The sequence below is a fragment of the Abramis brama genome (assembly GCF_963993115.1).
Source record: "Abramis brama genome assembly, chromosome: 16".
In the NCBI taxonomy this organism is placed as follows: domain Eukaryota; kingdom Metazoa; phylum Chordata; class Actinopteri; order Cypriniformes; family Leuciscidae; genus Abramis; species Abramis brama.
The window spans coordinates 17,736,960-17,760,022 of record NC_139978.1 but is presented as its reverse complement, the minus strand read 5'-3'; the positions used below and the strand labels follow the sequence as shown (position 1 = coordinate 17,760,022).

General features: G+C 39.4%; 1 protein-coding gene and 1 pseudogene across 2 annotated transcripts; one reads left to right on the top strand and one right to left on the bottom strand.

Annotated features, from left to right (window-relative positions):
- Positions 1-928: 928 nt before the first annotated feature.
- On the bottom strand, positions 929-14,386 carry LOC311066197 (DLA class I histocompatibility antigen, A9/A9 alpha chain-like). The gene is made up of 7 exons (XM_084087232.1): positions 13,935-14,386; positions 9,312-9,563; positions 8,292-8,576; positions 3,347-3,637; positions 1,976-2,107; positions 1,822-1,869; positions 929-1,648 (listed from the first exon to the last, which is right to left on the bottom strand). Exons 1-7 carry the CDS (start codon positions 13,981-13,983, stop codon positions 1,626-1,628), a joined length of 1,080 nt encoding a protein of 359 aa, XP_083943358.1. The 5' UTR covers positions 13,984-14,386; the 3' UTR covers positions 929-1,625.
- Positions 14,387-16,152: 1,766 nt separating this feature from the next.
- On the top strand, positions 16,153-21,339 carry LOC311098511 (DLA class II histocompatibility antigen, DR-1 beta chain-like; annotated as a pseudogene). The gene is made up of 4 exons: positions 16,153-16,310; positions 16,394-16,678; positions 21,020-21,133; positions 21,257-21,339. The product of its transcript is annotated as a DLA class II histocompatibility antigen, DR-1 beta chain-like (transcript).
- The last annotated feature ends 1,724 nt before the right edge of the window (positions 21,340-23,063 follow it).

The window sequence follows — 23,063 nt, the reverse complement described above, 5'->3', positions numbered from 1 at the left end:
AATATATTGAAAGTAATTACATATTGACAATTTAAAATGTTATCTCTCAGAGAAGAGTTTTTTTGTGGTGCAGTTTGTATTAGTATTAGTAGCCTACAAATTTTGGGAAGACTTAAAGAAATTAATAAAATGAGATTACCAAATCAGTCACGACTCACAAGTGAATTATAAGTACACATATAGGATAAGTTGTAGTTAATTTTTTCAAGGCAGGGGGTTTCCTCAATTTAAGTAGACAGAACTCAGAAAAACTTGTAAGTTTTAAGTTAAGTAGATTGACATTTTTAAGTTATTGCAATTTAATTAATTTAAGTTAGTCCAACTTAAAATAAAAAGTTATCACAAACACATTTTCTTTTGTTTCATTAACTTTTACTTGCCAGAGTAACTTGGAATTGTCAAGTTCACATAACTTAATTTTTTCAATTTTATTTACTTGATCATTTTAAGGCAACAGATTTCCTAAAAAAAATTAAATAAAGAGCATTTTGCGTTGGAGCACTTCTCATGTTACTGCCTCCATTATACATAATAAATATTTCATAATTGTTTAGATAAATTGGTTAAAGGGAAATTTAAGTAAAAGAGACACTGATTAAAGACCCTTGCTTCAGAGTCAAGTCTCAAAGTTGCAGTCCTTTTGCAGTGAAAAACAGGATGCAAATGGTGATAGTGAAATAGGTTTCTCATTTAGACACCTTATGACAAATTTTAACACTAACAGCCAGAAGGAAATATTATGATTCTGAAATGGTTTTAATCAGTCCTAGTTGGCCATAGCAAGAGAATAAAATAAAAATAAAACCTAAAATTAAACACATTTATTAAAATTTGCTATGGTTGCCTTCCAGATCAATTAGAGAGCAGAGTAAAACACATTAGCATAGCACTGTCATTAGCATGTGAACAAATGAAAAGGCAAACCAAAAGGGTAGCAATATCATAATTTATTATTGGAATAAAATAGATACAGACAGAAGAAAAGGCATGAAAATGTTAATAACTAGCCTCTATACTGTTCACTGGGCATCCCATGAAAACTTCTTAAATCAATATGATTTTAAGGAAAATTTAATCTATTGCCATTAGTTAGTTATGCTTACTTGTCTACAAATACAGTGGCTAAAGGTTTACGCACTGTTAAATGACTGGTTCTTGAGATGTACAAAATGAACCCAAGAAAAATAACGGTGTCTTTTTTCCACCTTTAAATTGATATTGAAACCAACAAAATTATTATTATTTTTCTTTAGCGTTTATCCCTCATAGTAGCAGGGTCCGCTTTTCTGGATCACTGGCGCCAATTGATGCGATCGTCAGCTTGATCAGGGTGCAAACCGGAAGCCAACAAAATTCATGTAACAAATATAAACTTTTAATGAAAAAAATAATAATAATAAAATAATAGCGGAATCCTCTAAACGGAAGGCATGTACAATGCATTCATTAATATATCATAAAGCCTTTAGTATTATATAACATAACATTCTCTGGGTTTTAATCAAATATATCTTGGGGATGGTTGTCATTGTAGCATAACCCACAATTGCAAGTAAGGCCTAAATGTGTAATAGCAGGAAATTATACAACTATTATAATTTGGGGCCATAAAATGGGCTCATATTTCATGTTGTTTCTTGCTCTGAAGCTGAAAAGAAAACACAAATTATGGAAAGTTAGTTATTATGTATATTATTATGTAATATTATGCTGCAATTTTGAATTATTTTGTTGCTAAATATGAAAAGTAAAAAAAAAAACAGTATATGTTTTATGGTAAGTTTTTTTTAATGCATTTCTGTTAAACTCTAAGGAACTTACTTGAAGCAAGTGAATATTCACTTTGATGTGAAGTACTGGAGCCTAATCCTGAAAAAGATTTATACCATAAAGGTGAACTTTTTTTTTTGCCTCAGATGTAATAAACTTTACTAGATTGCTTTTCTTTAAACACATTAAGAATAAAAACATTTACCAGCAGCACATGTCTTCTTCCTCCATATGATGAGTGAGGTAATGATGAGAACAGCCACACATATTAACACCAGCACACTAATAACTACAAACAGAGCAGAGGAACCAAAGTCCGATATTTCCAGATCCTCATCTGTGGTAAAACCAAGGAAATCAGTCAGTTAAACAAATATTTAAACTATTAAGATTTATATTTTTACACATATGAAAAAAACAACAACAGTTTGCCACTGTTACAGCTGAAACAAAGTGAGATGCTTTGTATAAGTGCCCCATTATGCGATTTTATAGGTTCCTAATTTTGTTTTAGAGGTCTCCTACAATAGGTTTACATGCATCCAAGGTCAAAACACAATTTAATTTTCTCATAATACATAGCACATCACCTCATTTGCGTCTAAAAGCGGTTAGTTTGAAGATTCAGTCTCTCTAAACTCCTCATTTCCGCTAGCCTACTCTGCTCTGATTGGTCAGATGGCACAACTCGTTTCAGCAGTTCAGAATTAATTAAGGCAATAACTTCTTAGCGCAATTTTCCACCGGACAAAATTGCGATTGTTAACTCATGATTTCTGTTCTGTCTGTGCGCACCAATCTTGCACTTCTATCTACTCCTCAACCAGACCACCTAGAGACTTCGGGTTTTCGGCATTATGTTAAGGAAGGTCTAATCTCGGGAACGCACAAAAAAAATCCAGGAAAAGATTTATCTCTTAGTGTTGTGATCCCATGAGGTCAGAAAATTGCGCTAAAACACTCAACGAGTTTTTATTACTTGTTTTACTGTGCACTTTGATCTTTACAAATTTGCACACCTTTTACATTCACAAACAGCTATTTTACACACTGCATGAAAGGTAATATTTAAAAAAGCATAATGGGGCACTATAAAAGACCAGCATATGGACCCTTTTCACAGACTGTGATAATGCATTTCCAGAGTTATTAACATATGAAATCTAATAAAGAGTTTTTTTCAAACATCTAATAAACATACATTTTTAATGCTATACTTTGAGGACTGACAGCAAATTTCACATCATTCTCTTCTGACGGCTGTAATCAAGATCTCTATATTTTTCCCTCTTTTGGAAAGTCATGGAAACACTATCATGGATTATTTATTTTGATATTAGAGCAAATGGGAATTCCAAAATCATATTTGCTGTCATCTCCCATTCAACACTATAGAAGTTTACCCAACTATTACGACTTGCGCTTCTGAGAACCTTGAAAATGGGAAATGGGTCCATTGTCCATGTATTCAAGAATATACTAATAATTATATATATATATATATATATATATATATATATATATATATATATATATATATATATATATACAGTATATATATTGGCTATATCTTTACCAAACATAATGTCTAGTTTGTTGTCCAGGTTGAGGTAATTTGCTGTGCAGTTGTATTTTCGTCCTTCACGTAGTTCTTTTGCGCTGATCACCAAACTCTTCCTCATCTGGTAAGTTCCATCTCCATTGGGCAGAATCTCTCCTCCTCTGATCTGATCATCATCCACAGGATGACCATCTCTGAACAGGGTCAGGTTAATGTGACGGGGGTAAAAACCAGTGGCCAGACAGCTGATCTGAAGCCCTTGAGAGTCCGGGAGTTTCGTCTTAAGGATTCTGACTCTGGGTTTCACTTTTGAAAGGAATGTTAAAAATAGTGGATAGTATTATTGTGACAATAGGCCTACTGTTGGATTCAATACATCAGCCATTTATGCATATGGTAATATGATTTATTTTGAACCATCCCAAACATTTAGTCTTTACGGTCAGTCCTGCTTTTTTTACTTTATGGTCATATTCTCAAATTATATTCTAAATAAATAGTTAAACTTGGAATAAAAAATGTGATGGCCTGTCAAGCTCTAATAAAGACAAAATAAAAAAATAAAAAAAATAACTAAAATAGCCCATATACAACTCTTGTGCTATAATCCAAGTCTGTATTGTCAAAACATAGACAACAGTAATTGAAGAATAATTCAAGTTATTCACTGAAACTCCTGCCCTTAACAATAGCTCTCATATCTTATTTATCTGTACTTTGAGTGTACGGAAAAGAATAACTACTGAAACAATCTGATCAACTTCTAGAATCCAAATTTTGGGTGAACTATTATTTTTAATAAAACTAAAGGCCTGTTCACACCAAGGACGATAACTATATCCTCGGGTTGAGCTTGCTCAGAGGTCAACTCCAGCTAGACAGAGAGGACTCGTGTATGCAGTGCAGGAACATCCAAATTGTAAAACCTGGCGAAGGTGGACGGTGAGGACCAGCCGGCTGCCGCGCAGATGTTGCCAATAGATACACCACTGGACCACGCCCAGGAAGAGGCCATGCCTCTGGTGGAGTGTGCCCTCACACCGATGGGGGATTGATGGCCCATCGAAGCGTAGGCCAATACGATGGCGTCCACTATCCAGCGGGATAATCTCTGCTTCGTGACCGGATGCCCTTTGGTGTGGCCTCCGAAGCACATAAAGAGCTGCTCTGACTGACTGAACTGGGCAGAGCGCTCAGTATATACTCTTAGGGCCCAGACAGGGCAGGGTAAGTGCAATTCTTGCACATCTTCTGCATTGGGAAGAGCAGACAGTGAAAAGACATGTGCTCTGAACAGAGTAGAGAGCACTTTAGGCACATAGCCATGTCTTGGCTTGAGGATGACCTTACAGTCGTTAGGCCAAACCTCAAAGCAGGATGCGCTTACGGAAAGCGCTTGCAGGTCACCCACTCGCTTGACCGATGTTAGATTTAGGAGGAGGGCACTCTTATGCGAGAGAGGCCATAGCTCGGCCAACTGTAGTGGCTTTAAGGGGGTCCTTTGAGAGCCGTCGACAGGTCCCATGTGGGGATAGTAAGGGGATCCTCCTGCCATAGTATGGGAGCCTCCTTGCCCCTTTTTAGAAAGCGAAGAATCAGGTTGTTCCTGCCTAGAGATTGGAAGGCCACAGGAGCGTGGTATGCTGCTATGGCCAGCATATAGACATTGAGCATGGATGGGGTGCGGTCCGCATCCAACAGCTTTTGCAGAAAAGACAATACCAGCGGTGTCACAGGAAGTCGGGTCTTCTTTTCAGACTGTACACCAGTCATAGAAAACAGACCACTTAAGGGCATAGATGCGTCTTGTGGACGGGGCTCTAGCCTCAGAGATAGTGTTTAGGACTCTCGCTGGGAGGTCCGTAAGTTCCCGTTGAGGGGCCATACATGGAGGGCCCACAACTCGGGTTGGGGGTGCCAAATCGTCCCCTTCGCCTGGTGAAAGAAGGTCTTTCCTCAGGGGAATTGGCCATGGGGCCGTTGCTAGCAGCTGTATCAACTCGGGGAACCAAGGTTGGATCCGCCAGAGAGGGGCCACCAGAAGGACCGTGCGTCTGTCCTCTCTGATCCGTTTGATGACCTAAGGGAGCAGCTCGTAAAGGGGGAGGCTGGGCCATTCGTGGGTCGAAGAGGTCGACCTCTGCCCTCCCGAATATACTCCAGATCTTTTGAACCGTCTGGGGATGGAGCGCCCATTCCCTTGGGGACACATGCACGGCACATGTGAGCGCAGGTTGTGTTGGGGCGGAGGCATCTGGCTAGCTTTTACAGAGGCCTCGATCTGAGTCCACCTTGGTGGTTTATGTAGGACACCACTGCCATGTTGTCCGAGCGGACTAAGAAGTGGTGCCCTGTCAGGTCTGGTAGGAAGGTTTTGAGGGCCATGAAAACCGCCAGCATTTACAGGCAGTTGATATGCAGCCGCTTTGTGCTCGACGAGGAGCCGGAAGTTGGTCTGCCCTTGTACAGAGTCCAACCCGTGTTGGAGGTGTCTGTTGAAATCACCTTCCTCATCGAGACCATCCCCATGTTCACGCCAGTCTGGTACCAACTGGGGTCCTTCCAAGGGGCCAGGGCTCTGATACAGCCGTGGTTCAGCCAGTACTGCAGGGGCCGAGAGGATTTGATTTAAGGTTAGAATCTTCAATGGCCGTTTCATAGGAGCACGGTTCACGGACGGGGGCCTAAGGCCACCATCATTTTTGGGGACTAGGATGTAGCGGCTGTAGAAGCTTGACTGGCTGTGGGGAGGAGGAACTATTTCTACAGCTCCCTTTGCCAATAAGCACATTACTTCGGTGCGGAGGACGTGTGCCATGTTGCTCCTTACCGATGTACTGACCATGCCCCTAAAGCAGGGCAGTCTGCAAGCGAATTGAAGCGAGTAACCTAATTTTACTGAAGAGGGTAACCTCATTCTAACACTTCGTAATGGCTTCCCAAGCCTTGGCCCGAGTGGCTAGGGGCTGAATTAGTACTGGAGACGGCCCGCTGCACTAGGGCAGGGGGCTGATGCCCGTAGTATTGGGAAGAGGAAAATGCTCTTTTTTTGAGGATTTTTTGTGTTTTATTGTGTTTGCTATAACAGTCAATTGCGTGGGTGCGTGAACTTGCACAGGCCCATGCAAGTTCATGCGGGGGCCCTGGCGCTTAGGAAGGAAGCGCTTGGATGAGTGGGGGCGCTGTCGAGGCTCAGGCACTGGTTTGGGCTGAGCACTTGCAGGCGCCTGGTTTAGCTGGCTGCTGAGTCGGCGTGGGTTTCTGGTGACTTGGAGCTGCAGAGCAGGAGCGCTTAGGCAGGAAGTGGCGGCCTGGGAGGACTTCAGTGCCTCAGTGAAGCGCTAGGCGAAGCCATCTACCTTGGGGCCGAAGAGACCAGTGGTGGAGACTGGGGAGTCGAGGATAGCAGTTCTGTCTGTGTCCTTGATCTCCATGAGATTAAGCCATAAGTGGCGCTCCAACACCACAAGGCCGGCCATGGCTCTTCCGATAGCCTGGGCGGTGGTCTACGTGGTGCGCAGGGTCAGGTCTGTAGCACAGCACAGGTCACAGAATGCGGCTGGGTCTGGTCCAGACTCGTCCATGGAGCGGAGGAGTTTGGCCTGATACACCTGGAGGACTGCCATAGTGTGAAGGGCAGAGCCCGCTTGGCCAGCAGACGCATAGGCCCGACTGGCGTGGGCTGAAGTTGTCCTGCAGGGCTTGGATAGGTGAGCTACTTTGGCCTTCCATCTGATTGCAGTGGGCAGACACAGGTGCTCAGCAACAACTTCTTCTAGAGGAGACAGCATCTCGTAGACTTTCTCCATGGCGCCGTTGATGGTGGTGAGGGCGGTGGAGGTAGAAGTACGCAGGCGGGCCGAGTAGGGGGCACCTTGGAGAAAAATGGTGCTGCTCGCTGGCGAGAGGCCTGCTGGGGCCCCACAGGAACCACTCATCTAAACAGCTTCATGTGGGCTCCTCTGGTGTAGAGCACTGGAGAAATCTCTCTTTGTGGAGAGAGTGAAACAAGCGGGATCTGCGCTGGCTTGAGCTCACTCATATCCGATTGCTCAGTCCTCTGGCTCCGCTGTTTCTTCTTCTGAGGTTCCTGGGAGGAAAGAAATGGGAGATTGTGAAGAGCTCTTTGAAAATAAAATGATCCACGAGCAGAGAGAGGAGAGAGGCATACTCTTGCAGTGAGAGCAGCTCGTCTCTGTGAGCGCAGCTTCTGCGTGGGATTTCCCCAGACATGCAACTGTGTTCATCAGACGGGTGCAGAGGGGCTAATACTCGCCTGATGGCCGCAGCGGAACAGTGAAAATCAGCTGTCAGTAGTGCCAAGTCAGCTTGCTTGTGAGCACGCTGATCTGTCAGGCTGCCTGCCGCTGAAGTCTGCTTATTTGTAGAGTGAGGATTCAGCTCGTTCTGCTGCTTAGGGCTTCGTCCGACAGCAAGAAGGCTTTCTTGCAGGAGAATCAAAGCGATGTGAAGATCGTCGCTGAAGGAAGATAAAATCTGAATCCTATGGTGAGCGGGCTAGCTTTATTGGCAGATGCCCCACCCAATCTGGCAGGCTCTGTGCTCAATTCGGCTGGATGCGCACCTATTGGTTCGCACAGATACACCGCATCGCCATAGGTTCATGCAGTTCCAACTGCTAAGCCAATAAGCTTGTGCAGATCCCTGCACTGTTATAGCTTGTGCAGTTGCACTCCATTGTTCAATAAAAGGCTTCAATATTCTGAGAAAAAGGAGTTTTCCCATAGCGTCTAACGATGTATGTGAACATATAAGTGAACCATATTGATAGGGAACAATTTTCCTGATGAATGCTAAAAACCTTGACAGCCAATCAGAATCCATCCTGCTTTAAAGAGTTTAAGCATTTAAAGTAGCAAACGACAAAACTACAGTGTGTGCTTACAATAAACAGAAGAATATAGTGCCTTGGTGTGAATGCACCTTGATTCTGACTCACCTTTTCGCATCACAGTGTTCTTTTCTTTTTCCAGGTATTTCCGCAAAGTTTTCATGCAAACAGGATGATAAACATGTTCATACAGACCCTTCACTTGAAGCCATTCCATCTGACCCATGCCTTTTATTCTCATCCATGGTAAATCAATTTGCATTGTTCTATTTACCACAGAAAAGGTAAACGCTTCAGTAGTATGTCCATTGAAAGCATCCCATGACAGAAATAAACCTGGCTGATCATTGTCAAGCAATTCACATCCAACACGTTTCTGATAAACATGTAAACCTTAAAATGGATGGAGAAAAATGTAACAACAGATTAGCCTTCACTGACATTAAGATAATACAGTGACACTTTTTAAGAATATAGAATATAATCTCCCAGCTAACAAAAATATGTTCAAGGAAATTTTTCCTGTTGTTACCATTGTTATGAAAAGTCATTTCTGAATGTTCTCTGAATGTTCAAAATGTCCATTTCAGTTTTCATTTTTTTTTTTTTTTACATTATTAATTATGCAAATGTTAAGGAAACATTTTGTTTTATCATTCTGTGAACATTATGGGAAAATTACTTATAAATGCACTCTGAACATTCAAGAACTTTTAAAAGTATCATTTAAAAAATGTTAGAAGAACGTCCAACTAAAAGTTTCAGAAAAAAAAAACATTCCATGCACAATGTATAAATAATGTTTTTGTGCTAACATTTTGAGAACATTATTAAAGACCAGATAACTCTGAATGAACATTATATTTAAATTACTGGAAGAACATTTGTTCATAACTTTGAGAGAACCTTGTCAGAACATTAGCCAAAGTTCTGACAAAGCTCCTTGTTAGCTGGGATGTTGCTTCTTCAATCATATTGTTACCTAACGTTTATCAGAAGCTAAACTAATATGTGTTGTCAGAAATTAGAGTATGCTTAACTTTTTTTGTTTTTGAAATAACAAATATGCTGCAATACAAGCACATAAAGGTGATTGCTGGTAATACCAAAATTTAGGCTTGGACTTACCATCTGTGCAATTCTGGTGTTCCTTAAGATAAAATGTTCGATCTTTCATGATGTTCTGAATATCTTTAAATATATCACCACCATCATTGTCATCATTTGAATTACTTTGACTGTGGTGGACAACTTTCCATGATATTGAGTCATAATACACCACTTGCACTTGCACATCATCTAACATCAGCACAACAGTGAACTCAGGAAACTGTGTCTGTCCAACAATATATGTGGCGAAAACCATCAGTGAGTGAGAACCTGTGGGAACATGGACAAGGATAACACTGCCAATTAAGACATCTTCTGACTAGCAGACAGATTCTTAACTCTGCTAAACTATGATGAATAGAATGCTACAGTCAGGTTTCAGAAGTAAAAACTCAACATATATCCATATGGAAACTCATTTTGAACGGCAACTTATAAACCTTTATAGACAGATACTGCGAGCTACGAGATTGTTAATCAATGGTATTTGCTTCTGCTGAAGACATCAGCCTGCATTATTTCAGCTTATTTATGGTTAATAATGGTTTAACAGCAGAATTCCTGGTGAAAAACTGTTACCCGTGATGTTGTACAAAAAGCGACATGTGCTAAAAGATCTTGTTAGCTCCGCCCACTCCCATGAAGCACTGCTCACAAAATGTTTGTATATGCATATTTTGCATAAACCTAAAATATATTTTTATATATAATCAACATTTGTAAATGAGTAGTTTTATGTTTCTCCATAATTTTTTATTTGATTATGCTGTTCCCAATGCTGCATGGGATTGTAGTTCTTTCCCTAGCAAAAACTGTCTTGTACCTTTGTATTTTTGTTACTTTTTTGTTTCAAATCAAATTGTAATGTTGCGATTCACCTCGTAGCTAAAAACACTAATAGGAAAAAATACTTCAGGAACCAGCGCCGCTGAAAAAGGGGCAACGCTAATGCACTTTATTAGACCTGCTCATTTAGGGCCCCCACCCCCAGTTCGCAGTTCTGTAATGTGAAAAAAAAAATGTTTTAACTGTAATGAGAAATAGCAGGGTAGGCCTTATTATAAATAATTTAGCCTATTTGTTGTGCCTAATGTGCAAAGGACTTTCATTTAAATTTGAGTATCAGTGGTGGACGAAGTACACAAATCATGTACCTCATGTTCCTCCCCGTAAGTATGCACCAGATGTCACATGCAACCGCAGAAAACAACACGACAGCACACTCATCAAAATCCCAGGCCTGTTTGTAGCATTAATATAGCCTAAGTCTCTAATCACACCTTGTTGCCTTCCTATGTTGCCTCCATTAATGACTATCCTGAACTGTGTCAATTAAATCAAAGGAGGTGGGGTTTACTGTTCACAAAAGTCGAGCCCAAGCAGTAATTCCGAAAAGGACCTGGCTGCAGCCTGCAGATCGAGGCGGGGCTGCATGTGTCACCCCGCCCCAATTTACTCTGATTGGCTCCATCGTCTTTAATAGGCATACATGATAGAAAATGTGTTTGTAGTTGTTGTTGTAGCAAGGAGTATGTCATTTAAAAAACAGGAAAAGCTGTGCAGTTTCACAAAGCCTTCATTATAATGCACAGAAGCGACATTAGCCTGCAACTTGCAATGTCCCTCAAATTATTGATTTGGTAAATTAAGCTGGTCTTTAGGCTAACGCGAACGACCCCACAATATTTCCAAAAATTAATTGGTTGATTATCCACAGCAGGGTCAGGTCTTCAGGTAGAGGAATGAACAATGAATTAGACTTAATGATTTATTTATCATTTTGATTATTTTTTATCACAAAAGTATGAGAAAGGAAATGAAAAGGATGTATCAGTATCGTTATCAGTAACATGACAAGACATACTTATAGTTACAGAAGGTGTTATTGGTCATGCAGTTGTATGATAACTTAATAACACTGCAATAGGTGTGTGAGAAGCTTTCATTTTCTTCACTATACTTTACAAAGCATAATATTGCTGCACTTTATTTCAGAAAAACAATATGTTCCTCGTTATTTTAAAGTGATGAAATCGAGAACTTTTTATCTGTACCATGATTCGGAATGAACGTGCCTGGAGTCTGTTGCTATAGTAATGAACACAACTTTCACGAGCATCTGACTGACAAATAAACAGCACGTTTTTATTCAGCAAAAGTTTAGTAAATTCAGCTCAACAGCATTAAATACTTTTTTTTTTTTCATTCAAGTGAACTGTGCTCACGCATTTTAGACACTTATGTGTACCGGGTCATTATGTCAGACCCATTGTACCAGGGAGGCCTTATTGAGGGCCTAACCCTAGGTCTTTATCAATCATGCCTCTGCACCAACCTGCATTACGCTTCTCACCCCAGAATGCAGAAAGGGGGCAGGCCTTGGCCTAATGACTCCCATGGGAGGAGGCTGTCACATAGGGATGCTAAAAGTCTACATTCACGTAGTGAAGGGCCAGAGGCAGAAATGCTTTAGCAGAAAGCCTCCACTATCCCTAGTATAGCCTAGGCCAGGTACCGAGGCGGCCCTGGTGAGGGCCAGCCTGTAAGCATAGATCAAGAGAAAGATTTCTCATATGAGGGGCTGCAAAAAACCCCAGTCTATATGAAAACCTAAACAGAGCTCAAGGGGGCGATGTACTCAGGACCAAAAACATAAGATCTATCTGAAGCTCCAGCGTCAGTCTACACTCCAAAAACATTTTTTTTTTTTGAGAGGAGACGAACTACTCTACCCTGAGGTGGCTAACAGCCCGAGGGCTAACACAGATGTATCTTAGAAAAACAAGTTTTCCATTCTTTTCTACAATGATGTTCCTGCCACTTAGATCTCCGCTAATTATCCATTCATATGAATGAGCGACGGCCTCAGAAATGCTCTCATCATGAGAGGAAGCCTAAGCTATTAACATAGTTTACAACTACACTGAACAAAATTATAAATGCTACACTTTTGTTTTTGCCCCCATTTTTCATGAGCTGAACTCAAAGATCTAACACTTTTTCTATGTACACAAAAGGCCTATTTCTCTCAAATATTGCTCACAAATCTGTCTAAATCTGTGTTAGTGAGCACTTCTCCTTTGCCGAGATAATCCATCCACCTCACAGGTGTGGCATATCAAGATGCTGTTTAGACAGCATGATTATTGCACAGGTGTGCCTTAGGCTGGCCACAATAAAACGCACTGTTCGTGTGTGTCACCCGGCGTCAAGTATCTTGGGCACGGGTCTGCACACTTCTGGAAGCATTCCTAAGTCAACTACTTTGAATAAGCATTTTGGGCATAAACATGTAAATAGTAAAAAGACTGACATTGAAAAGTGACACAGAATGATTAAAATAATTAATCCAAATAAATAAATGTTTGTGGCTCGTACTGATGTTATTCATCTGTTCTCATACACTTCAGCGTCGCGGTCAATAGTTTAGACGAACACTGACACCCTGTGGTGAAATAATGGCTTATTTTTAATAGTGGCAGCTTTCTCAGATCGGCTTGGGTTGGATTAAAACTTTATGTTCCGATGAGTTTGGAAAATTCTGCACACAGTAAACATCAGAATATCCCTTCTCCTGTTAATAAAAATTTCCAAATTTTTAAATCTTATTGCAGACACTCATTTTAGGTGGCGTTTGTTCAACTCATTGACAACAGTACATTGAAAGTAAACATAACCAATTAGATGTACTATTTCCAAACGGAAGTGCGTCACGAAGCTCAGTGCAAGTAGTCCAATGTGCTGTAGAAAAAAAAACATTACTGGTGTGCTCTTGAGACAAAACAATGGCACTGATATATTTTAAGATTTGTCAGTGCAAGTTGCTTTCAGTTCAGACAGCTCAAACATGCATTTTAGTCTGGGACTAGCTTGAGCCTTGTTTGTGAAACCTGCCAAATGAGTGTCAAACAAATCTTAGAAACAGATATTTCACAGGTTATATATATATATATATGGATAAAAAAATGTCTATTTGTCTATAAATTGACCAATTCAGATTAAATAGAACATGCTGAATATATTGAAACAGTTAATAGTAAATAAAAATATAACTGAACCTTTCATTTGATTTAACTGCAATATGAAACCCATTATTTTATGGAATTTAGCTACACTGTAAAAAAAATCTGTAGAAATTACAGTATTACTGGCAGCTGCTTGCCAGTAACTTACTGTAGATTTAAATTGATGTTATTTACTGGCAACAGTTTGTTCAAAGTTAAATGAACACTAAACATTAACAAGTCTTTATCTTTAGAGAATAAAACTAAAATAACAGCCTCATGCAAAGCATTCTGGGAACCAAAATCTGAAGGAAAAAAAAACAGAAAAAGGTTGATGAAGATTTCTGGTTCCCAGAATGCTTTGCATTAGGTTGTTATTTTATAGTTTTATTCTGTAAAGACAAAGACTTGTTAATGTTTAATGTTCATTTAACTTTGAACAAACTGTTGCCAGTAAATAACATCAATTTAAATCTACAGTAAGTTACTGGCAAGCAGCTGCAAAACTACAGCAAATTTTTTACAGTGTAGAGGCAGGAGAATTGATAGCCCGTAAGTGCCCAAGAATAGTATGCAATCGGGGAGCCAATGTGCAAATCACAATCACAAGAAAAAGAATAGACGTAAAAAGACTTACCTGCTTTAACAAGTGTCAAATAGGACAAAAAAAACAAAAGAGTCTGCATTCTCTCAAAAAATGAATCCCCGCACTTTAGTATGTAGCATGTATGATCTCATTGTTGAAGGTTACAGCCTTAACTAAAAATCACAGAGTGAGCCTTTTACTTATGTCTGAAATTCTTTGCTGGCCTTACCGGTCTTTCCAGCCTTTGTTAAAAAAACAAACAAAGTCTCTGTGTCGGCAGAGTTCAAATTAATAAACTGAGATATTATGATCGCAGTAAAGAAAATATGGTGTTCAATAAGTCTCGATAGGTTTGATATTAACCCTTGTGCAGGGCTTGTCATGGGCTGTCGCCGGTCAATAGGATTGCTGTGATTCGATAGTAGTTTCAGACACCTGTCACGCCTGAGGCGTCCCCCAAAGCGTCAATCGACGCAGGTTGAGTTCCTTTTCGAAAGGGAACTGGATTTATAGCCCAGAGCTGATGTGTCTGCTGTGCCAGGGCTAGCAAGAAAGGGAGTAAACATCACATGCCACCCATGTTGTCAGAGTCGCACCCTTCCAAAATAGTTTACTTTCCTCTCTCTCCTCTGCCTCATGTTCTAAAACAAATTAGTAACATTGTAGATAAATAAATCAAAATCTGCAAAAATGACCGACCTTTTAAAAATTGCTTGTAAATCTCTTGTTATGCTATATGCTATGTTATCACCATATTGGAATCATGTTTGGAGTGAAAAAAGCATCATCAGTGAATAAATTTGTCAATATTCAACAAAATCATCACACTAGTGTGGTTTAATGTTTAATAAGGAAGTTTGTTTTGAAATGCTTTTATTTTGTACAAAATGGCACAAAGTCACACTTGTGGTGTTCCCGGTCAAAAATTACCAGCCTACAAAAAAAAAAAAAAAAGCAGCTTATAAATCTCTCATTATGCTATATTATCACCATATATTGGATTGGATCTTTTTACCAACTTATTAGGCCAGGTTTTGTATTTATTTTTTAAACTGACTGATCGTAGGCCATTTGTTTACTTTTTGCTCCTTTGGAAATTCAGGTTTTATTTGCTACATATAAAGGTTTTTTATGAGTTTGTACAAACATTTCTATCTTCTAAACCTGGTTATTAATAAAATAATATGCAATGATGAATGATTTGAAATTATGACGAGAGTATGAATAATACTCATAATTGTGATTTTGAATGATTAAATGGATTCGTATTCGATTCGTAAAAAAGGGTGTAAAGTATCAGGGCGAGAACAGAAACATTCCACATTTTAGACATACATTTCTGAAGTTTTTTTGGGTGAGAGGGTAACCTAAAAACTCCTGTGAGCCCTCAGTCGGAAAACCTCAAATAACAAAAACTATTACTGTCAAATGAATGAACAATTACTTTATGAACAATGTCCATTTGCCGACAAATATCCAAAGAACTTTCACTTCAGTTTTTTTCAGCTCTTGTGAAAAATGTCCCAGTGTAAATTACCCGATCACATGTTGTTTTGTGGATCAGTCATAAGCTTGATTTTTCCAGTGTGATGATGCCAAACTGGGCTGGCATTAAGACATTTGCTGTAATCTCTTTAGGGCTCATTCCTTCTCTATGCCAGTAAAACAACACTGAATGCAAAATGCGGTATGATCTGGTGATACACCTGCCTTGTTGTATATGTGTCATGTTTCAGTTTGTGTTTGGACTTCATCTGTGCTCATTGTTCAGTTTATAGCCACTCATTAATTCCTTTGATTGAGCTACATGTCCTGCTAGTTAGTATGGTTACTGTCATTGAGTTAATTTTCCCCAGCTGTTCTCTGTGTATTTAAGCCCTCTGTTTCTGGTCTTGTATTATATACAGTATATATATATATAGTTAGTTATCAGTGATTTGTGGTTGTTTGTTTTCTGGTCTAAGTTTTGAATTAAAGTATCCTATTGTATCTCCTTCATCGTGCACTATATTGTATACTATATCTCCACCTCACCCGTGACAATATGTTGTTTGAAACTAATATAGTTCTACGTTAAATTTCTTTGTACTGAAAATGCCATTTAAATTAAATTTACTCTGAAATGTTTTGTTTAGAAATATGTGATTTTTTTTGCAAAGTTAAACAGACTGTATCAGAACATGTTGTATTATTAAACTGTCAAAAGGTTTGCTGGCTGCTTCTTTTTTAGTTCATGGACATTATGGATTCATCCTAATTCTGTCGTGTACTTGGTTCTCTACAAAATGTTGAGCTCATCTAGTCAATATATTATGACAAAACTGAATTGCTGAGATAAAAAACATGAGTGGCTACAAATGGAGGCAGAGAAAGTCATTGCCGAATGCAAGCACTTTGGGCAATTCCTCCCTATGGAAGTAAAAACAGGTGAGATGCACTGAACTCAAAAAAAAAAATGTTTTAAACCACACATGAATCAAAAAATAAAATTAACTTCATGATGTCTACAGTAAAACCAGAAGTCATCGTCAGGTCAGTAAGGCAGGCCAGTGGTAAAAGTCCAGCCATGTTGATCTGCAGTGCCTATGACTTCTACCCAAAACCCATCAAACTGACGTGGATGAGAGATGATGAAGCGGTGGCAGCTGATGTGATGGCTGGTCAATATGACCAGAGGACTCTAATGGAGACTGGTACTACCAGATCCCACCTGGAATACTTTCCCAAACCTGGAGAGAAGATCTCCTGTGTGGTGGAGCACGCCAGCTCTCATACACCCATGGTCTATCACTGGGGTAAGATACACGAAGACTGATGACCACAGAAACCAAACTATAGTTTCTACTATGTCTACTTGTTCCGTTATTGTTTTCACCTGAGCAAGAGGAAACTATTTTGTTTGCTTCATAGCCTAAACAATTTAACCAACCACAGGACTCTTGCTCAGGCCAGCATCACTATTATTAGTTTTTTTGATGCCTCCCTTTAAAGAGATATATATATATATATATATATATATATATATATATATATATATACACACACACACTGTGAGTACGGAAAGTATTCAGACCCCCTTAAATTTCACTCTTTGTTATATTGCAGCCATTTGCTAAAATCATTTAAGTTCATTTTTTTTTCCTCATTGTACACACAGCACCCCATATTGACAGAAAAACACAGAATTGTTGACATTTTTGCACATTTATTAAAAAAGAAAAACTGAAATATCACATGGTCCTCCTAAGTATTCAGACCCTTTGCTCAGTATTTAGTAGAAGCACCCTTTTGATCTAATACAGTCATGAGTCCTTTTGGGAAAGATGCAACAAGTTTTTCACACCTGGATTTGGGTATCCTCTGACATTCCTCCTTGCAGATCCTCTCCAGTTCTGTCAGGTTGGATGGTAAACGTTGGTGGACAGCCATTTTCAGGTCTCTCCAGAGATGCTCAATTGGGTTTAAGTCAGGGCTCTGGCTGTCACGGAGTTGTTGTGAAGCCACTCCTTCGTTATTTTAGCTGTGTGCTTAGGGTCATTGTCTTGTTGGAAGGTGAACCTTCAGCCCAGTCTGAGGTCCAGTTCACTCTGGAGAAGGTTTTCGTCCAGGATATCCCTGTACTTGGCCGCATTCATCTTTCCCTCGATTGCAACCAGTCGTCCTGTCCCTGCAGCTGAAAAACACCCCCACAGCATGATGCTGCCACCACCATGCTTCACTGTTGAGACTGTATTGGACAGGTGATGAGCAGTGCCTGGTTTTCTCCACACATACCGCTTAGAATTAAGGCCAAAAAGTTCTATCTTGGTCTCATCAGACCAGAGAATCTTATTTATCACCATCTTGGAGTCCTTCAGGTGTGCTTTCATGTGTCTTGCACTGAGGAGAGGCTTCCATCGGGCCACTCTGCCATAAAGCCCCGACTGGTGGATGGCTGCAGTGATGGTTGACTTACTACAACTTTCTCCCATCTCCCGACTGCATCACTGGAGCTCAGCCACAGTGATCTTTGGGTTCTTCTTTATCTCTCTCACCAAGGCTCTTCTCCCCCGATTTTGGCCGGACGGCCAGCTCTAGGAAGGGTTCTGGTCGTCCCAAACGTCTTCCATTTAAGGATTATGGAGGCCACTGTGCTCTTAGGAACCTTAAGTGCAGCAGAATTTTTTTTGTAACCTTGGCCAGATCTGTGCCTTGCCACAATTCTGTCTCTGAGCTCTTCAGGCAGTTCCTTTGACCTCATGATTCTCATTTGCTCTGACATGCACTGTGAGCTGTAAGGTCTTATATAGACAGGTGTGTGGCTTTCCTAATCAAGTCCAATCAGTATAATCAAACACAGCTGGACTCAAATGAAGGTGTAGAACCATCTCAAGGATGATCAGAAGAAATGGACAGCACCTGAGTTAAATACATGAGTGTCACAGCAAAGGGTCTGAATACTTAGGACAATGTGATATTTCAGTTTTTCTTTTTTAATAAATGTGCAAAAATGTCAACAATTCTGTGTTTTTCTGTCAATATGGGGTGCTGTGTGTACAATAATGAGGAAAAAAAATGAACTTAAATGATTTTAGCAAATGGCTGCAATATAACAAAGAGTGAAAAATTTAAGGGGGTCTGAATACTTTCCGTACCCACTGTATATATATACACTGAACAAAATTATAAACGCAACACTTTTTGCCCCCATTTTTCATGAGCTGAACTCAAAGATCTAAGACTTTTTCTATGTACACAAAAGGCCTATTTCTCTCAAATATTGTTCACAAATCTGTCTAAATCTGTGTTAGTAAGCACTTCTCCTTTGCCGAGATAATCCATCCACCTCACAGGTGTGGCATATCAAGATGCTGTTTAGACAGCATGATTATTGCACAGGTGTGCCTTAGGCTGGCCACAATAAAAGGCCACTCTAAAATGTGCAGTTTTATCACACAGCACAATGCCACAGATGTCGCAAGTTTTGAGGGAGTGTGCAATTGACATGCTTACTGCAGGAATGTCCACCAGAGCTGTTGCCCATGAATTGAATGTTCATTTCTCTACCATAAGCCGTCTCCAAAGGCGTTTCAGAGAATATGGCAGTACATCCAACCAGCATCACAACCGCAGACCACGTGTAACCACACCAGCCCAGGGGCCTCATGTACAAAGACTTGCGTTGAATTCATACTAAAACATTGCGTACGGACAAAGCTGTAAATGTGCGTACGCACAAAAAAAAACAGATGTATGAATCTCTGCGTACGAAGGATCCCACGCATATTCTCTTTGTACATCCCAATTAACGTAAAATTGAGCGCACATGCACGAGAACAACGCCCCACCCAGTCTCCTCCCTTAATTAAATCAATTTAAATATGGTAATGAGTCCACTTTGGCAAAAGAAAGCAGTAAGAAAAAGGCTAAAGCAAGCGGCAAGAAACGAAACTTTACAGAAAGTGAATTGGAGGTGCTACTATCGGAGGTAGAAACGAGAAAAAATATTTTATTTGGAACTTTGTCCTCCAGAATTAATAACAAAAGGAAAAAATATGAGTGGGAGAGTTTGGCTGATGCCGTCAATGCGGTATTATTATTATTATTATTATTATTATATAAATTATTATAAAAATTATTATATATATAAATAAATATATATATATATATATATATATATATATATATAAATATATATATATATATATATATATATTATATTATTTATATATATATATTATTTTATATTATATTTTATATTAATTAATATTTTATATTTAATATTTTTATTTATATTATATTATATTATATTATATTTTATATTATTATTTTATTTTATTTATAGACTAAGGGTTGTATCAATTTGCATATGCTTTTGTATGTTCTTACTTAATTGCATAATTGATCGAATATTCCCATAAGGCTCGTGTGACAATATATGTCAATTATTTTATAAATTGCAAATTAATAGCAATGCTTCCCACAGGTGGTGGTGCGATAGACTTGTAGAACAATTCGCTATGTTTGCAACTTCATTTCATTGCCTGTAAGAGTCGCCAACGGACAAAAACAATGAGAAATGTACGTACACCAGACATGAAATTGGTGTAGAGGAACGCACATTCTCGCGTTAATTTCATTGTGAGTACATCCGACTGTGAGCGTGAAAGCTGGCGTATGCAAAGTTTTTGTGCGTACGCAAGATTGATACATGAGGCCCCTGGTCCAGCATCTTCAACTCCAAGATCGTCTGAGACCAGCCACCGATTGCAACAATCGGTTTGCATAACCAAAGAATTTCCGCCTCAGCGAAGCTCATCTGCATGCTCGTCGTCCTCATCGGGGTCTCGACCTGACTGCAGTTCGTCATCATAACCGACTTGAGTGGGCAAATGCTCACATTCGATGGCATCTGGCACTTGGAGAGGTGTTCTCTTCACGGACGAATCACGGTTTTCACTGTACAGGTCAGATGGCAGACAGCGTGTATGGCGTCGTGTGGGTGAGCGGTTTGCTGATGTCAATGTTGTGGATCGAGTGGCCCATGGTGGCAGTGTGGTTATGGTATGGGCAGGCATATGTTATGGACAACGAACACAGGTGCATTTTATTGATAGCATTTTGAATGCACAGAGATACTGTGATGAGATCCTGAGGCCCATTGTTGTGCCATTCATCCACGACCATCACCTCATGTTGCAGCTTGATAATGCACGGCCCCCTGTTGCAAGGAACTGTACACAATTCCTGGAAGCTGAAAACATCCCAGTTCTTGCATGGCCAGCATACTCACCGGACATGTCACCCATTGAGCATGTTTGGGATGATCTGGATTGTCGTATACAACAGCGTGTTCCAGGTCCTGCCAATATCCAGCAACTTCGCACAGCCATTGAAGAGAAGTGGACCAACATTGCACAGGACACAATCAACAACCTGATCAACTCTATGCAAAAGATTTGTGTTGCACTGCGTCTGGGAAATGGTGGTCACACATACTGACTGGTTTTCGGATAAAAACCAAAATAAAAAATAAAAATCAAGTGACTCATTGGGTTGTTGGTTACTATTGCAATTTTATCTCAAGGCTCAACTGACAGAATTGTGTGTGTTGCATAACAAACCATTGAATAGTTCAGCACTATTTTATTTTGCAGATTCATCTCTGTCAGAGTTTGACAGGAATAAGATGATAACTGGAGCTGCAGGGGTGGTTTTGGGGATGATCATGGCAGCAGGAGGGCTGATCTACTACAAAAGAAAACACACAGGTTGGTGTGCACACACACTCATATGCACATTTTCAAAACAAAATTGCAATAAGGCATTAGAAAGTATGTTGTATTAATTATGTTGTAAATTATGATTTCATGTTCATGTCCCTTCATTTATAGCACACGTCATATCAGCTGGAAGTCAATACATTATATACACTGAACCTCTGCAGGACTCGGTGGCACATCAGAGTGAACATTGAGTAACAGACTGTGTATCAGCTTATTAAAGACATTGAAACCTTCCATAAGATCTTTAATATTGCAACAATGTTTTACCAGCAAGATGACAACAATGGTAATGGTTTTTGGTTTCATTTGAATTTACAAACATTACAATAAATAGAAATTAGATATATGACAGTGAGTTGATTTTAAGACTGATGATAGAATAGCCGACAATAGAATGGCCGAGTTTATACTAAGAAGCATGAGGAAGTTTGGCAGAATAAATTCCTGGTCTCTGTAATGCATGCAGAAGTATGTATTCTTTACACAAAAACAAAAAACAAAAACGAGGAAGTAAAAAATAAATAAATATAAAGAAGTACAGAAAAGCAATGGTACAGTTGGGTCATATCTTATATAGGGGGGAATTCAGGGTGATTGGGACACTTTTTACCATTGAGATGACTTGGAAAAAGTGTCACAACCAACCTGAAAACAACCTAAATATTATATAAAGTCAATAAATCTATTTGGAAATATAAATACAATAAATGTATTTAGAAATATTATTTGGAGGAATACACAACTAAGCTTGCAGGACTGGAAGACCTGCGCCTAGACACGACCACAACGCATGATGTAGTCAGCCGGATTCGGGCCGTATCCAGACCAGATGGTGGACCTGCGCCTAGACACGACCACAACGCATCCCTGAAGTGACAGCTGAGATTGTGTCAACTAGACTCTCCCCTGTGAAGGCCTCATCGACACTACACCCATCGGAACTGATCCTAAACAAAGTAGTCTCCATACCGGCGTGACGATCTTCAGCCAGATGGAACTAGACATATATTCTGAATGTTCTGATCCAATCTGACTTCTGACCTTAAAGCTGCCTGAATCATAATCATACACTGTTCGTTCGTTGGCCAGAGAAGAACTGGCCCCCTGATTGAGCCTGGTTTCTCCCAAGGTTTTTTGGTTACTTTCCACTGTCGCCTTTGGCTTTTGGCTTGCTTAGTTGGGGACATTTGACATTTAATATTCAACAATATTATTGATCTGCCTGCATTGACACCATTATATGAGAACTGAACTGGGCTGGACGATGACATCACTGTTTTCTCCAGAGCGGCTATATATATAAATGAACTAAATTAATAACTTTTTTCAACAAAAATGAACCATCACTGAACTTACTTAAGCTGGACTATAACGCTATTTTCTTCTCTGCTATACAGCAGAAACAAACTTTGTTACATTATTTTCCTGTTATCACTGTAAAGCTGCTTTGAAAAAAATCGGCATTGTAAAAAGTGCTACTGTATTTAAATTAGGGCTGGGTATCGGCAAGGGCCTCACTATTCGATACATATCACGATACGATATATCAAGATATATTGCGATACGATACATATTGCGAGAAATTGCAATACTTTAAAAACAAATACAAATTTTTTAAAAATATAGCTGAAAATACAACTTGCTGTGTACCAGCTGAGGTATTTTGTTATGTGTATCACATTATATTGATAACTGATAGCAGATTTATTGATAGTAGAAAATTAAAACTTCCATTCCAATTTATTAGCAAAGCTATTTGCATTGCAGTGTCACTGAACAGTGAACACAATTAAATGTATGAAGTGCATATTGTGTCACTGAACACTTTTAACTAAAAATGAAGATGCCACAAAATGTATAAAACTGAAATTTCTTCTTAAAAAAAAAAGTTATTGTGACGAATGTGGGTAACCAA